Source organism: Aspergillus stella-maris (assembly GCF_047715825.1).
Source record: "Aspergillus stella-maris strain CBS 113639 unplaced genomic scaffold BDV14scaffold_36, whole genome shotgun sequence".
NCBI lineage: Eukaryota > Fungi > Ascomycota > Eurotiomycetes > Eurotiales > Aspergillaceae > Aspergillus > Aspergillus stella-maris.
In genome coordinates, this window is record NW_027396830.1 from 175,148 (window position 1) to 190,548 (window position 15,401).

Here is a 15,401-nt window from a genome sequence, read left to right on the forward strand (position 1 = left end):
TCTTTGTTCGCGTCTTCGGCTCTTTTGCGACAGCCATCCTGTTATTTTCATCTTCCAGACTCGAAAAGGTTGCGCTGATTTGCCATTGGGCAGAATTCAGTTTGGCCAGCACAAGTAGTTGCATACTCGAACGGACAATAAAATTCCGCGGAAGGTGCTTGGATCATTGCCGAGCGAGAGCTATGCTGTAGTAAAATCTCATTGCCGGCCATTGGTCTCGCCACAATTTCGAGGCTACGAGAGTTGAGCAAGCCAGCGACTTCTTGTTTCACAGGCTTCTCTGTAGGGAGCTCTTTCTGCCCGATGCTTAGCAGAGCTTACTAATGCCCAATTACTCGTAGATACTGCCTCCTAGGTGTCTTGACTGCACAAGTGACGAACAGCGCAAAATTTCACGTCCAAGTCTTCACTCCCTGCTGTGCTAGTTGCCGAAGTCTGGAGACAAATGCGCTGATAGCTTGTATATGAGAAGCTTGGTCAATCTCCAAAATCTGCCGCGAAAAGATGCGCTCTATTGTGTGTTCTGCTCTGGCTAGGAGACGTATGTCCTCGGCGGTAGTCATTGCCATTGGTGATTCAAGTAGGTTGCAGAAGAGCGTAAGGATCGCCGACATGGTGTAGAAGAGCAGAGACCTGTAGGATTCAAACTTAGAAATAGAATTCAAGACTACTTAGAGACGTGGTGTGGCTCTTACCAAAAGCTTCCTGTGCTTATCAAGCTCTCGGCATCCTGCAGAAAAAGGAGCAAGGAACGGCTGACAGCAACTGACATGGTCAGGCTTGACCTTAGTCCGTCCATCATATCCGACAAGGAACAGGTGGAACGCCATGATTCACACCAACTCCCCGCGAGGTGAACAATATTGACGCAGAAATAATAATTCAAGTGCATGATTATGAGAACCATTGTCATGGTGTTTGGGCTTTTGTTAAAAGTCGTTCCGTACGTCAATGTTGGTCGAAGGTCAGATGGTAAAGAGAGTCGCCAATGTTCAAGGTCATCGTCTAACACTCGGATGAGTTTTATGATCTCGGCATCGCTCTTTTGTAGGCTTTGATACGAATAGAGAGCCGTGAATATCCGGGATTTAATCAGGCTGAGTCGTAGTTCGACAGGGAACAGAGGACTGTAGCCGGAGCTGATTGGTGCAGGGTATGTAACTCTAGAGCAGAGATTCGCGACATAATCCCTGGGTAGCTGCAGGTTGCAGTCTTCATCTTTGAGGCAATGGCTTTGCCCAGTGCGTAATGCGAGATCCTTGTCCAAGAGATAGCAAAGCCAAAACAGGTTGCGCAAATGCTTCTTGACCCTCATGTCGTTTGTGTCAGCGTCAGCATTCTGAGGCATCTGTTCGGGGTCGGTCATTGTGTGGATCCCCGCCGCAATAATAGAACGCGAGGCGATGGAGATAAATTGCGTTAAAGCTTGTACATCGCCAGTCATAAGTCTTACATAGCCCTGGACAGAAGGCGTTATTACGTGTCAGCAACTGATCGGTCATGTTGATGTCCAAACGTCCGGCATGAGCTACATACCATAATCACATTCGCCTGCAGCGTGTCCAAATTAGATTCTTCACATATCATCAATGACAAGAGCCTTTGAGCTTCCAAAATAAAATCATCCCTTGGCATATTCGGCGGTACTGGGACAGAGCAGTGGGCTCTTGGGTAGTCGACCCCGGAGATCAAAGCAAGAACTGCGAATATGCATGCTCTCGAACTTTGACAAGGCCCAGCTTCAGAGTGTGAATAAGCTGCATTTATCGTCCGAGTGAACAAATCTGCATTTATGACTGGGAAATTCGCGTGTACTGCGGACGACCAATAAGCATCCAAGTAACGGTCTAGCACTCCCCTTGGTGGAAGTTCAAGGCTTGCTGTCGAGGGTTGCGGGACACCTCTCAAGGAGGTTGACGTCAGCCTGCTCTTTTCCCAAGGTGCTTTATGGAACTTTGGAAACGGAACGGTTGCCCCCGTTTTTGATTTAATCCATTGAAGACCTTCCGGAAGAATCGATGGTGTGGCTGCATGCTCAGGAGATGGATTCCCAATCTTCCATCCTGCAAAGTGAATGATCCATGGAGAAGGCGGCAATGGTATGAGCCCTGCAGAGCTCAAAAGATCATCATTTTGGCAAGGCGACAGTTTTCTGTCCACCAGAATGGCTGGATCTTCTCAAGTCAGAAGGAACGTTGACTTTAGGCCTCCATGCCAGCCGAGGAACGAAGAGCGCACTTACCCCTCAAGCCAGACTCCGCTCGGAATTGATCAATATGCCGAATGCGGTCAATGAGGTTTCTCTTCTGGGTAGTGGAGCTAAGAAAGAATGTTAGCAATCTAGTTTGTATACTTCACAATATCCTCATGCCTCTTCTTGCGTACGGTTGCACCAGGACGAGGACTGTATGTGCAGTCAGCTTGGCGATGGGAACACCAATTACAACGCGGTCGTGCTCTGTCACACTTTATCTAGCTTATGGTCAGCGACCAACCGATTGGTAGCGTTTTCAGAGTCTAGATTGGTATACCTTGCGGCGAAAGCACGCGTCGCAGGCAGTGGATCTTCGAGGGTGTTGCTGTTCAGGTCTGGAAGCTTGCATGGTAACTGGCGAACCGGTTCACGTCATCGGACAAGGTTTAACCATGCGTGTCAGATCTAGGTCCATGATAAGATCCGTAAGTTGTCCATGCGCGAGCGTTCAGCAATGTGGAGGAGCCAACCTGGCATTCTGCATCTGAGCCAATCCCGCTTAGCTAATCGTCTCCGAGGTCGACTCTCTAACCGATTCTATGGCTAGCACCAGGCTTCTATACCTTGATCGAAAAATGATTGACTGCGCGCCGGTAAGGCTAAAGGTAATCAATATTGGGCAGGTGTCATCTAAGCAGATGCGTAATGGGTGCGGCACCAGGCGTCTGTGGTCCAACCGCCTGCTTTTCACATTTGATGCTGGATATATATAATTGGAACGCGAGATTGTCCGATAATTGCAGGCGATTCGTGCATGTCGAACAAAACATGGATGTAAGACTTCGAATGACACCTAAGCCACAACAACGCTGCATGCATAATTACGCTTCAATATTTGCCGAGTTTCCTGGAAGCGGCATGTTGGAAGTCGGGGCCGTCATGTCCAGAGCAACGGGAGTGTTTAGGGAAAAGGCACACGCCAACCCGGAAATTGGGAGGACAATCATTCCATACGGAGCAGATCTTGGTAGATCTTGGGTTTAGGAGACTGCCGCACAGTCCATGGTTCCTGAGGTTGATCATCGGAGACCTCCTATAGATGTCTACGTCTGTCGATCCCCTCAGCAACACCAGGAAGATAACTGCGAACAAGACACTCTGCTTCTGAAGCCTGCGACCGACGAACAGTACGGAAGAAATCGAATTCGCGATCACCTTTATCTTGAGCGTATCTCGCCGGTTTCATATCTTGTCGTCGCTATACACCGGTGCTATGCCGGAGTGGATGCTGACTGCTGACAAATGAGCGAACGATTGGAGTTGGACAGGGTTCAGACAAGGGACCAGATCAGGGACCCAGCAGATCTGAGATCGGAGGAAGCCCCCGCAGCATCTGGGGTATGGTATCCTGGTATTGTCGAAGGTTTGCGATCGCATGCATGATGCATCTCAAGATGTTGTTTCAAGTCTATGATTGATTCTCCTTCGCGATTGTAGCTTTGCGCTAGCCAAGAAATTTTGCTTGGCTCGTCTATATCCTATAAGCGATGCTGATAAGGCTGGGGGGCTGAAACCGCGAGAGTCTCGGTCTTCGCCGCCACTGCCGTTTGCGACCGGGGGTCTGAGATTGTTCGTATCTTGGAACATGGAAATGTTTGACCTTTTGGATAGACATACGTACTCTGCAGAGGGGAATGGCAAGCAGGGAGTTTTGGAACGGTTTGACAGCGACGATCCTGCTTATCCCGCCCGTCTTGACACGCTCGACGACACTGCGCGGTCTACAACCAGATAGGCAGTTGGTCCGCACTGACGGTGGCAACGGCAGTTCACAACGCGCAACATCGTAGGCTCAGCTGAAGCTTGATTGCAACCATCACAGGAGGCAATTTGGGTACCGTAAGACGATTTGTCGCTGATAAGGCGCGGACTGATACGTGAACCGGGGAGATCCGCTGGGGGAGCGAACGCGCCTCTGACTCGTGGGCGCAGGGCAGCGTTCCGTGGGTTAATTCGGCAAGTGCTGCGCTGACGGCCTATCGCTCTTGGGCCCGCTGAGGGTCCCAGAGATAACGCTGAAGGCCAAGACCAAGGTTTTTTGCCCTTCGCCTCAGAAATAAAATCTCCAACGCGCCGGTCGTGTGAGCTTCTGGAATGTCTCTTGTGCAGGCTCCGAGTCTCGTTTGACGCTTCTCTGCGATTCATCACCTCCGAGGTGGTATCTCTCAATCTTTCTACTACCTTACACGCCACCATGGGCTATACCGAGTGGATTGGACGCACCAACTCGGCTGTGGCTCGTAGCGCAGTCGGAAAGTGGTTTCGCCTGGAGGGGTCCGGTCATGTATGTCTTTGATATTCTGGAGCTTGTCCTGCTCCGCATGGCTTGCAGCTCGTGGGCTTTGAGAGAGGTCTTACTGATGTGTCCATCAGCCCCGCGAGAGGAAGGGCGCGTTCTTCTTCACGGAGATCCGTGCCGGCCTTGCCACCTTCTTCGCCATGGCTTACATCATATCCGTCAACTCCAACATCACAAGGTATGTACCGGCGACAAGCAGATGCGGGTGGGTTGGAATGCGCAGGGCTAACGGATTGCTTCAATAGTGATACTGGAGGCACTTGTGTTTGCCCAGCTGCGGATATGGATACCCTCTGCGAGAACAACACCGAGTACCTCCTCTGCAAGCAAGAGGTCAACCGCGATATCGTCACCGCAACCGCTGCCATCGCTGCCATCGCCAGTTTCTTCCTCGGTCTTCTTGCCAACCTTCCCGTCGCACTTGCTCCTGGAATGGGTCTCAACGCATACTTCGCTTACACGGTCGTCGGACACCACGGTAGCGGCCTGATTCCGTACAGTCTTGCAGTGACTGCAGTCTTCGTCGAGGGCTGGATTTTCCTCGGCCTGACCTTGCTGGGTATCCGACAATGGCTCGCTCGTGCTATCCCTGCTTCAATCAAGCTGGCGACTGGAGCCGGTATTGGATTGTACCTCACGTTGATTGGTCTCAGCTATAGCGCAGGTCTTGGTGTCGTTCAAGGTGGAACTGACAGCCCCATTCAGTTGGCTGGTTGTGCTTCCGACCAGTTCGGTGAGGATGGGCTCTGTCCTTCGTACGCGAAGATGAGGAACCCAACCATGTGGATTGGTATCTTCTGCGGTGGTATTGTGACCGTTTTCTTGATGATGTATCGAGTCAAGGGTGCCGTCATTGCTGGTATTCTCCTGGTCTCCATCATTTCCTGGCCCCGCCCAACACCAGTAACCTACTTCCCCCACACCACAACCGGTGACAGCGCTTTTGATTTCTTCAAGAAAGTGGTGACATTCCACCCTATTCAACACACACTAGTCGCTCAAGAGTGGAACATCGCTGGAAATGGAGGGCAGTTCGGTCTGGCTTTGATCACCTTCTTGGTATGCTCTCTTTTCGTTCGAAATGTTTGCGTTGAGATCCAGCTAACAAAGCACAGTATGTCGACATCCTTGACGCTACCGGTACATTGTATTCGATGGCCAAATTCGCTGGAGCAATGGATGAGCGCACTCAAGATTTCGAAGGCAGTGCCATGGCTTACGTACGTTGTTTCGTCCAATCTCACCAACCCGTCACTAATTATCCCTCTAGACCGTTGACGCTATTTGCATCTCGATCGGCTCCTTGTTCGGTTCTCCACCCGTGACAGCATTCGTGGAGAGCGGTGCGGGTATCTCCGAAGGCGGCAAGACAGGCTTGACGTCCTGCGTGACGGGTATTTGCTTTTTCATCGCCGTCTTCTTTGCGCCGATCTTCGCCTCGATTCCTCCGTGGGCCACCGGCAGCACGCTAGTGATTGTTGGATCGATGATGATGCACGCCACCCTTGAGATCAACTGGCGCTACCTCGGAGACGCCATCCCCGCGTTCTTGACCATCGCCCTCATGCCCTTCACTTACAGCATTGCTGATGGTTTGATTGCTGGTATCCTTAGCTACATCCTCATCAACGGAGGAGTCTGGCTCATCAGCAAGGTTAGCGGAGGCCGCATTGTCCCGCCAAATCGCGAGGACGAGCACGACGCGTGGACCTGGAAGATTCCTGGAGGATTCTTCCCCCCGTGGTTGGTTCGCGCCGTCAAGGGGAAGAAGGACTTCTGGCGCCCATACGAGGAGAGCAACGATCTGGACTTTGGTGTTACGCCTCACGAGTCAGTCTCGTCGCACGACCGGGTTGCTGATAAGCTCCCTGCCTCGAAGGAACAGTATGCGGATGAGAAGTAGATAGACCCGTTGTATATAGTTCGGGGTGTCCAGAGGAGTTTCGAACGGTCGAAGGATCGTGTATTTAGTGAGCGATAGCCATGTTTCTTTCCGATAATAGTGTATAGTTATATTGAAATTTTTGATATGCCACTTTGGAATCCGCTGCGTCAGCTCTAATGTTCAAGTGTAGACCGCGTCTCGCGCTTCACAGGCAGGCGGAAGCGGAATTAATGAGGCGGAGTTGAGACGGAATGGACCGAGGCTGGACTGCGTAGCGATCGACGAAGACTGATCCAAATCCACTCCGACCCAGTCAATTAGCAAGTTAGCATGAGCTAGTAAAGCGAAGGGTACTTTTGTAGAGGGTAGTTACCAATTGGACAGAAGTATGTACTCTGAAACTCAGTGTTGAGCGGAAAGACTGGAACTCGGTGTTGAGAGAGAGAGAGAAGATGGAAATGAGTTCCGGTGGAAAAGCCAATCAGGAACCAAATGGCAGCCTCAGGCACCGCGCCCGCACGGCCATTGACGAACCACGGCAAGATCGGACTTCTCTTGCTCTCCTTTCGCCTTCAGTTCTTGCCTGCGCCCGATCAGTTTCAGCTTCGCAAGTACAACTTCGCAGACAAGGATCTCCCTGACTCGCACTCGTCACACTGATCCAATCAACTGCAGGCTGCATGCCAGCCAGGCACCTTCCCCGTCGATTGGTCGCATCCTGCGTGATCGATCATTGACACCAATTTCTTGGAACGCCGGTTTCTTGGGACCGTTCTCCCAGTCCACCGGTACCTTTGCCTGGTTGCGACTAGTTTTCGGCTTATTTCTATCGCCCGCTCCCTCGATCGTGTCCAAGCATGGACTGAACCACCATGCCCAGCTCCAAGTCCCGTCACCCTGCCCCCGGAGGCTCGGACATCGCCACCCATGAAGCCCAGAAGCGGAGGAAGAATGTCGGTACAGCTTGCTCGAATTGCAAGTCTCGGAAGCTGAAGGTATTATCAGATCACTGCGACCTATCAATTTCTCGGCTCCGCGCTAACATCTGGAATGGTTTATAGTGTACCGGAGCACCTCCTTGCGCAAACTGCCTCAAGAGCAACCTCGATTGTACCCTCGACGAGACCGCCGATAAACGCCGACGCGGAGTCCTGAAACGCAAGATTGATAAATACCAGGATAAGGAGGATTTGCTTGTTCGTCTTCTCGCCTTCTTCCGCGAGCGCAGTCACAGTTCTACAGCGCCGCTCGTGAACCTTATCCGCAACAATGCCTCCCCCGCCGAGATTCGGTTCTACATCGAGCACCAATTACCGCGGTCGGACTTTGCGCAGAGAACAAAGTTATTAGAGGATTACCAAGAGATCAAGGAGCATGATTCCCCCGAACCGCAGCCCAAACGCCGGATGCTAGACATCGACAGGACTCCTAGGGTTGAGGCCTTCTCTGTCCCCGCGCAACCCTGGACTTCCGTTATTGTCGACAATGAACTGGTCTCTAGGCTGATATACTTGTGGTTCAAGTGGGCTCACCCAGTTTGCAATTTCATCGACCGTGAGCTGTTTATTCGCGACATGAAATCCGGTTCGCTCTCCGCGTCATATTGTTCTCCTCTTTTGGTGAACGTCATACTCGCCGATGCATGCGTAAGTAGCTTCACACGCCGCTCAGTTGTTCAATATTGATCTATCATCCAGTCATACACAGATTATTCGGCAGTTGGGTTCCCGGATAATCTCTTTTCCAGGCGATCAGACTTCTACGAGGAGGCAAAACGATTATTGGACAAGGAGGAGGGCCATATCAGCCTACCCACGGTGCAGGGCTTGGGAGTTCTTTGGATGTGGTAAGATCCTCTCCAACCAACGGGGTCATACTCTAACCACATCAGCTCATGCCTCACTGGCCGAGACCGACAAGCCTGGATTCGCGGCTCGCAGCTTGCATATTCTCTGCGGGAGCTATCACAAGCATCTGCAAATACACCCGCAGAACCCGTCACCGACTCCGATGCAATCTGCATGGCGCGAACCGTCAATCACGCCCACTGGGGCATGTTCAATCTCGCCATGTATGTCTCCATACGTCCTGTTTTTATCACCGCAACCAGCATTCTTATCAGACCTGCAGGATAAACGCTATTTGGCACAAAAAGACACCTATCATTCGGCCGCCCTCTGAGCGCCCGTCTTCTTCCGCTGACCCTCAACATTTCGGCAACAACGTATGGTATCCATATCCCAATTTGCCAGGCGATTTCACCGCGCACACTGCATCTATACACAATGCCACCTGTGACGTAAACAGAATCGCATACGACCTTGCTCCAATCTTTTCGGTTGAATTGAGGGGGCCCTATCAGACCCGCCTCGAGCCAAAACATGAGACCCTGGACGCACTTCAGAGGCTGGCTGAATGGCCTGATCGGCTCTTAGACAATCTGAATGAGGATAACGTTGATGTACCGTATGGTCTAACCCTACAGTAAGTCAAACTTTCGCTCTCGTGAAATATGAACGCACCAACTGATGAATCAAGCATGCACTACCACACCATAATAATGGCCGTTTACAACGTTCTTCGATCTCAGCCCATCGTCATATCAGATCCCTCTCGTTTGGGTCGGAAATCTCGAGACGCAATATCATCTCCTGTCGCGGCCTCGAACGTTGCAATCACATCGGCTCGCAAAATCGCGCAACTATCGCTCGTCCACCGCGCAAACTGGGGCTCTGAGCATATGCCACCGGTCAACGTGCCTTGTATAATGGCCGCAATGTACACACTCCTCGACAAAGACGTCCTCGAGGACCCTGCGAACCGTGACGCCTTTATCGCGCTAACTGCTGCGGCTAAGACATTATCGCGAAGATGGGAGTTTACAAAAGCGATTTTGCGTCGGCTTCCGGATACAGCCCGGCAGCGGGGAATAACAGTTCCATCAGAGACAAACCAGTTCTTCCTGGATACAGACCAGGTACTGGAGAACGGGACGCCCGGGAAGTCGGAATCACCGGAATATTCCCAATCAATGACACCTTTATGAACGCAGCGCATTGCTTATTATGATACCCGCATAGTGGCGTTGTTTCGGGTCTAGGCTTGGTATACGGATAGAGTCTGAGTTGTAAATATTGCATTAAATGATGTCGTTATATGTTTGGTATCTAGAGTCATAAGTCTTTATAATCATTTCCCGCCAATCTTTCAGTATATATCCCAAACTCCCACACCCATTACCCAACTCAAACAGTCTCATGCCTTTGTATCTCACTCAACCTAAAAGCCGTTGTCATCCGCTTGATAGGCGATATACTCTTCGGTATGCCAGTCGCAGAGCCATGTGCCGGTGACCCAGGCCCCGTAGGCACATTACTCGTCTTCGTCCCTGGCCCTGTTTGGCCAGTCGTAACCTTATACCACCAACGAATCCACACCTCGCGCCAATGCCAAAGTGCCCAGACGCCCATGGTTGCCAGTGTCAGGGGGACAGTCACGGCCCAGTAGATCCAGAATTCGTCGGCTGTTAGCCAGGTGTTTCCTGGGTCGGCCTGGAATGAGAAAAAGTTTGTTCCGAAGAGGCCCTGCGTTGTAAGTGAGGTTAGCTGAGGTCGGTGAAAGGTTGAGCATATATTTGCCACGTGATGTTTATGTTAGGCAGACTTACAGACACAAATGTCCCAGGTAGATACACCATACTCACTACCGCGACTGTCGTCATCATCCTGCTGTCTGAGCGTGCTGCGTGCCCGAATCCTTGACTGACTTGGTTGAATGCCTGCATCACCTCTGTTAGTTTGACAACCCACTTTCTTCACAAACTAGGTATTCCCTCAGAGAAAAGAAGGACAGGTACGCACCAAATTGATCTCGTTCTGATGCCGATCATTCAGACTCTGAGACCTTGTCTTGAGCGAATGCGCCCTCTTTTCCTCGTATAGGATCCGCGACCGCGTGCTCATCCATGTATTCAGGTTCTGCCGGACAGCGTCTGTATCCTCTCGTCGCCACCGCACTTGTTCCTCGGCCATCATGCGCAGCGTGTGTTGCGCTACTTCGATCGTCTCTTGGTAGTGGAAGAGGTGGCGGAGGATGTCATGGAGGAGGGGGAAGTCCGGTTCTTTGGAGCGTTCCTACCACAGGAGAACTGGGTCAGTACTGTCTGATATGAGAAGGAACACAAGAGGATCAACGATGAAGCATACTTTCTCCTGCCCTCTCACCAAGTCTCTGAGAAGCCAAAACGACCAATCATATTGCTCGAGAATCAATCGTGCGAATGCAGCGTGCCAGGAAAACGGGTTACATTTGCGTTCCCTCGCTGTCGGCGCACCCTCTTTAGTGAAGGTCTCTACCTGAGTCTGTTTGAATCCAAGCACATACACAAGCTGTCTTCCTGTTTCGGGGTTCCAATTTACGTGGATGGTCGGCTGCTTCCAGCTGTAGACGTGTGCGGCTTTGACTTCTTTGATTTTAAAGCAGGACCATGATGCTGATCAATGTGTCGTTAGGCCAACGACATTGAAAACCGGAAAATGGAGAGCATACCGTCTGGCCAAACCCTCGTCTCTGAACAGCCATACTCGCAATGGAAGGACCCGTTTATGTCCTGCTCTAGTACCGGCCAAAATTCTTCTTGGAATTGCGACTTTAATCGCTTGGCGTCTTTCTCGATGTACCCTTCGGATAGGAAGCTGTCGACTCTGTTAACAGCCGATCTGGAAATTGGATGGAAGCGTGCCATGCTATGCGTACACGATAATATTCGACGCCTTCTTGTGCTATGCGACAAACAACAGTCAGCCTGGTCTTCCGAATCACCGAATTCCCATCACAAAGCAGTCCCAAGGTCTATACACACCTCCAAAATATCCAAATCACCTCCACGTGGAAGCCATCCGCCCGTACCTTCGGAGAATAATTGGTTAGCGACAAAAACAATGTGGATGCTAAGGTTGCTGCCGTAACGTACCAGATTCCTCGAATATCTGGATCATGGGCTGCGGCGCGGGTCTGGACTCTGACCCCGACATGTCTATGATCTCACAATGTACCTTGACTCAAGTCAAGCTCAATCTCAAATTCAATGGGATGGTAGCGCCTTTATCGCGAGACAGAATCATGAAAGAAAGAAACGGGCCGGGCACAAGGGCACAAGTCCGTTGTTAAGTCATTGGCATCGCGGTGCAGACCGCTGCTTTGCTTTGCGTTTGCCCTGCGTTTGCCCCAGGGGTGCTGAAAGTGACCGGGGTCACGCCAGGCGAGGAAACACGAAGACGAGTCGACGAGGCTGGGGCAGCCGGTCTTTTCTTTTCTTTTTTTACCCCAATTTTCGTTGCCAGTCGCCAGCGGGATACGAGACTACGAGTTAGCGGCGTTGGAGCCGCAGCTAGGCGCTAAGATGCGGACATTTCGTTGGTTGGCGAAGAGGCGATTGGCGGGTGTTGCTCGGTTGTGATGCGCTGTGGCACAGCCTGTTTCACGCATTGGAATGCAAAGATTGGATCTGCGAGATGGGCGACTTCATTTGGTCGGATGAGTCAGTTTACTTGACGGGAGCTTGACACTTGCGCTGGGATGCGTGGCAGGCTAGACCTTGCTGTGTCGGGACTCTGGAGACCGGGGCGGGACAAATAGCGGCGGTATCTTGCAGTGGTCGGTGCAGCGACATTGGAAATTAAGACGAACGGCTGGCCGCGAGGCTTTTCAGTTGGTTTCTACAGCGCGAACCTGCAGATGGGGACGTCACGAAACAACGATGCATAACCGACATGGAGAAGTGATGCGAATGTCGAGCTGAGCAGTGTGGCTGCGCAACGATGCGTATGAGCGATGAGGTTCAATTGAGGCTGTGCTTTCGACGAGGCTCCAGGTTCTTTCCCGTGTCAACTTCAAAACGTCAACGGACTCTTAATACCGAGAATAGAGGACACTACCGGCTGATGTTCCCAGTCAACTGATGGGCGAAGTGACCTGTTTTCTCGGCGGTTATCGCCTCCGTTATCATTCTCTAAACCACTGCTGTCCATACCATACATCTCTGCATCTAGCAAGCTGCTAGCAATTGTTTGCTGTCCATGCAAATAAAAATCAAAAGCAAAAAGTGGCGCTGCCGGGAATCGAACCCAGGCTGGCACGGAGTTGTCGAGCGGCAAACGCTCTAACCACAACGTGACGTCATACCACTAGACCACAGCACCTGATCAGTGAATAGCAGGTGAATTTTTAATATCATTAGCAAATCTGTTCAACAAAGATGGCATTTTCTAGGCTCAATGGCCGGAGTTTCTGGGACACTTGTGCGGAGTAATGATCTTACCTTCACCGTTTTCTACTCGAACTATCATATTCCACCCACCCTTTGTCCAGTTTCAAGTCTGTGGACCCAGCGACCCAAGATGGACCCCCCTGACTCGTGATATTGCATTACTCTGTATGCAAGGCGGAGACACAGTCCGGTCACCGGTACACAACCTCGGCTCGCATCAAGTCGATCCCCATGAATCAGTCCATGTCCGTGCGGGGAACCCGCCCTTTATCTGTCCCCGATTCCTTCAGGGATCGCGGCGATCGCCATGATCCTAGTGTGGTGTTTTCGATCGATTGATTCGCGCCGCCACCAGGATGGCTCCCGACTCCAACTCTAAAACCAAGCATGCCCTACAAGCGGTACGGGTCCCTTCATACAGCCAGATCGCGTGCGTCGGCGCAGGGATCAGCGGGATTGCGCTCGGCGCGACACTAAAAAGATGGTACGATATGGATGACATTCGGTTTTTTGAGAGGCATAGTGATTGTGGTGGGACGTGGCATATTAGTTCTTATCCTGGTGAGTAGGGCTATCCTTCCCTCAATTTCTGCAATGATAGTTGAGCTTCCCCAACTGATTCGGAATTCTTAACGCAGGCTGCGCATGCGACGTCCCCAGCGCCCTCTATAGCTACTCCTTTGCCCCAAACCCAGCATGGACAAAACTCATGCCCTCGTACCACGAAATCAAAAAGTACCAGCAAGACGTCGCAGACGAGTACGGGCTCCGATCAAAAATGACCTTTCGGACAGAAGTCAAGGAGTGCGTTTGGCGTGAGGATGCATCGCGGTGGCTCATGACGTTGCGGAACGTCGATACGGACGAGATCACATACCACGAATGCCAGATTCTTTTCGGTGCAACGGGCGTCCTCGTTGAGCCTAGGAAATGCAATATCCCAGGCGCGGAGAGTTTCCATGGCTCACTTTTCCATTCAGCAAGATGGAACCACGATGTTAGTCTGAAGGGGAAGAAAGTCGTTGTAATTGGGAACGGATGTACAGCTGCGCAAATTGTCCCCGCGATAATGGAAGAGTCTGGCTCCGTCACGCAAATTATACGGAGCCAGCACTGGGTCGTTAAAGCTGCGAACCTGGTGTATACGCCTGCTATGCTGTGGGCGTTTAAGAATGTTCTTGGTTTGCAGTGGTTACATCGGTTTGCGATTTATCAGGCTGCCGAGGAAGACTGGAAGTTGTTTCCTATGACGAGTTCGGCTGCAAAGTATCGCCAAAAACGACGCAATGAAATCGAGAGGTATATGCGCAAGACGGCACCAGAAGAGTATCACGATATTTTGATTCCGGACTTTGAGGTCGGATGCAAGGTACGATATCCTCATGCCAGTTTATTCAAGCACTGTTCGTGAGCTAATAAACGGAAATGCAGCGCCGGATCTTCGATTGCGGCTACCTCAAATCTCTACACAACCCCAAAATGCACCTCACAAATGCGACCATTGAATCAATAACGCCATCAGGCCTCCAAACGTCCCAGGGCCACATCGAAGCAGACGTAATTGTTCTCGCGACAGGCTTCAACACAAATACTTTCCTTCCTGGAATGACAGTTCGCGGCCGGAACGGCATCACAGTTAACGAGCACTGGGGACGACAAGATGGACCGGGGGCATATAACACAACGAGTATGAACGGGTTCCCGAATTTGTTTTTGTTGTTGGGGCCGAATACGGTTACGGGGCATACGAGTGCTGTTATGGCTGCTGAGAAGTAGGTTCTTTTTCTTTCCTGCAGTTTGGTAGAGGAGACGCTGACACCGTGTTTGTTCGTGATGTAGTTCTGTGAACTACGCCCTTCGCGTCCTGAAACCGGTTCTTGAGGGGTCTGCTTCAGCAGTCGAAGTCAAGTCGCATGCTGAGGATCAGTATGTGCAGGATATGCAAGCTGCGCTGAAGAAGACGGTTTGGCATGCGGGGTGTCATTCGGTAGGTTACTTCCATCCCAACCACGTACGCATCAATTGCATTGAGACATAGTGCTAATATTGATTGTATGTGCAGTGGTATGTCAACGACAAAGCCTGGAACGCAATGGCCTACCCCTGGAGCCAGGCACACTTCTGGTATAGATGTTTGTTTCCTGTTTGGCGGGATTGGAATGTTAAGGTTTGTTCTTGCCCAACTCATCTTCTTTTGAAACTGTCGGACTAACATTGATATTTCGCAGTGGACTCAAAAACCGCATACGCGCCGCAGTTGGAAGAGGTTATTCTTGGTTCTGTTGTTGGTAATGGCGATTGGGGGTAGGAATCGGGCTATGGCGCAGAAGGGGGCTTTGGCGTTGATGGGCGTTTCAGGTGTTTTGAGGAGGCGGATTAGTATTTAAACATTTCACGTTGTTTCTCAAGATATTAATTTAATTTGATAACCCTATGTCTTGCTCATCCGAGGAGTTCAATGGTATGTACTTGAGAGGTTATCCTGTGTCCACGGCTCGATGATATATATCTTGCCAAGTCCAACCTCGCAGTATCAATCGCACCCACACCACAAACACCATCTATACACATTTACGACGCCATATTACTTCTAATGGGGATCTCCAAACCGATTTAATATTATCTGTGCTTGATACTTGGATTCAAGCCTCCAAGCCAAGCGGACATAACGTCTAAAGGCCAGACCCCAACAGTG

General features: G+C 51.1%; 5 protein-coding genes and 1 non-coding gene across 6 annotated transcripts; 3 read left to right on the top strand and 3 right to left on the bottom strand.

Annotated features, from left to right (window-relative positions):
• Positions 1-359: 359 nt before the first annotated feature.
• Positions 360-2,603, bottom strand: BDV14DRAFT_209580 (uncharacterized protein; the record flags this gene model as incomplete). Its single annotated transcript, XM_073775677.1, has 6 exons — positions 360-633; positions 696-1,459; positions 1,537-2,177; positions 2,243-2,319; positions 2,354-2,472; positions 2,532-2,603. The coding sequence occupies 6 exons, from the start codon at positions 2,601-2,603 to the stop codon at positions 393-395; spliced, it is 1,914 nt and encodes a 637-aa protein (XP_073626995.1). The 3' UTR covers positions 360-392.
• A 1,467-nt stretch (positions 2,604-4,070) lies between these two features.
• Positions 4,071-6,589, top strand: BDV14DRAFT_175546 (NCS2 family permease). The gene is made up of 5 exons (XM_073769093.1): positions 4,071-4,538; positions 4,628-4,731; positions 4,799-5,612; positions 5,669-5,773; positions 5,824-6,589. Exons 1-5 carry the CDS (start codon positions 4,449-4,451, stop codon positions 6,454-6,456), a joined length of 1,746 nt encoding a protein of 581 aa, XP_073626996.1. The 5' UTR covers positions 4,071-4,448; the 3' UTR covers positions 6,457-6,589.
• Positions 6,590-6,865: 276 nt separating this feature from the next.
• On the top strand, positions 6,866-9,576 carry BDV14DRAFT_175549 (putative C6 transcription factor). The gene is made up of 6 exons (XM_073769094.1): positions 6,866-7,433; positions 7,500-8,084; positions 8,136-8,284; positions 8,330-8,509; positions 8,569-8,922; positions 8,977-9,576. The coding sequence occupies exons 1-6, from the start codon at positions 7,311-7,313 to the stop codon at positions 9,482-9,484; spliced, it is 1,899 nt and encodes a 632-aa protein (XP_073626997.1). The 5' UTR covers positions 6,866-7,310; the 3' UTR covers positions 9,485-9,576.
• Positions 9,577-9,683: 107 nt separating this feature from the next.
• On the bottom strand, positions 9,684-11,435 carry BDV14DRAFT_201288 (uncharacterized protein; the record flags this gene model as incomplete). The annotated part of the gene is made up of 8 exons (XM_073773720.1): positions 9,684-10,022; positions 10,106-10,216; positions 10,299-10,571; positions 10,644-10,930; positions 10,987-11,132; positions 11,194-11,219; positions 11,300-11,346; positions 11,411-11,435. The coding sequence occupies 8 exons, from the start codon at positions 11,433-11,435 to the stop codon at positions 9,684-9,686; spliced, it is 1,254 nt and encodes a 417-aa protein (XP_073626998.1).
• A 1,107-nt stretch (positions 11,436-12,542) lies between these two features.
• Positions 12,543-12,638, bottom strand: BDV14DRAFT_t95. Its single transcript has one exon. It is a non-coding gene; the product is annotated as a tRNA-His (tRNA).
• BDV14DRAFT_175557 (flavin-containing monooxygenase) lies at positions 12,554-15,137 on the top strand. Its single transcript, XM_073769095.1, has 6 exons — positions 12,554-13,267; positions 13,345-14,075; positions 14,138-14,478; positions 14,546-14,693; positions 14,769-14,873; positions 14,935-15,137. Exons 1-6 carry the CDS (start codon positions 13,063-13,065, stop codon positions 15,091-15,093), a joined length of 1,689 nt encoding a protein of 562 aa, XP_073626999.1. The 5' UTR covers positions 12,554-13,062; the 3' UTR covers positions 15,094-15,137.
• Positions 15,138-15,401: the final 264 nt, after the last annotated feature.

Coding starts and splice junctions, on each gene's coding strand:
- BDV14DRAFT_175546 (XM_073769093.1), top strand. CDS start 4,449: ATGGGCTATACCGAGTGGATTGGACGCACCAACTCGGCTGTGGCTCGT. Junction 4,539..4,627: donor GCCTGGAGGGGTCCGGTCAT/GTATGTCTTTGA, acceptor TGTGTCCATCAG/CCCCGCGAGAGGAAGGGCGC. Junction 4,732..4,798: donor GTCAACTCCAACATCACAAG/GTATGTACCGGC, acceptor TTGCTTCAATAG/TGATACTGGAGGCACTTGTG.
- BDV14DRAFT_175549 (XM_073769094.1), top strand. CDS start 7,311: ATGCCCAGCTCCAAGTCCCGTCACCCTGCCCCCGGAGGCTCGGACATC. Junction 7,434..7,499: donor GCAAGTCTCGGAAGCTGAAG/GTATTATCAGAT, acceptor AATGGTTTATAG/TGTACCGGAGCACCTCCTTG. Junction 8,923..8,976: donor CCGTATGGTCTAACCCTACA/GTAAGTCAAACT, acceptor TGATGAATCAAG/CATGCACTACCACACCATAA.
- BDV14DRAFT_175557 (XM_073769095.1), top strand. CDS start 13,063: ATGGCTCCCGACTCCAACTCTAAAACCAAGCATGCCCTACAAGCGGTA. Junction 14,479..14,545: donor GCTGTTATGGCTGCTGAGAA/GTAGGTTCTTTT, acceptor TTCGTGATGTAG/TTCTGTGAACTACGCCCTTC. Junction 14,874..14,934: donor GGCGGGATTGGAATGTTAAG/GTTTGTTCTTGC, acceptor GATATTTCGCAG/TGGACTCAAAAACCGCATAC.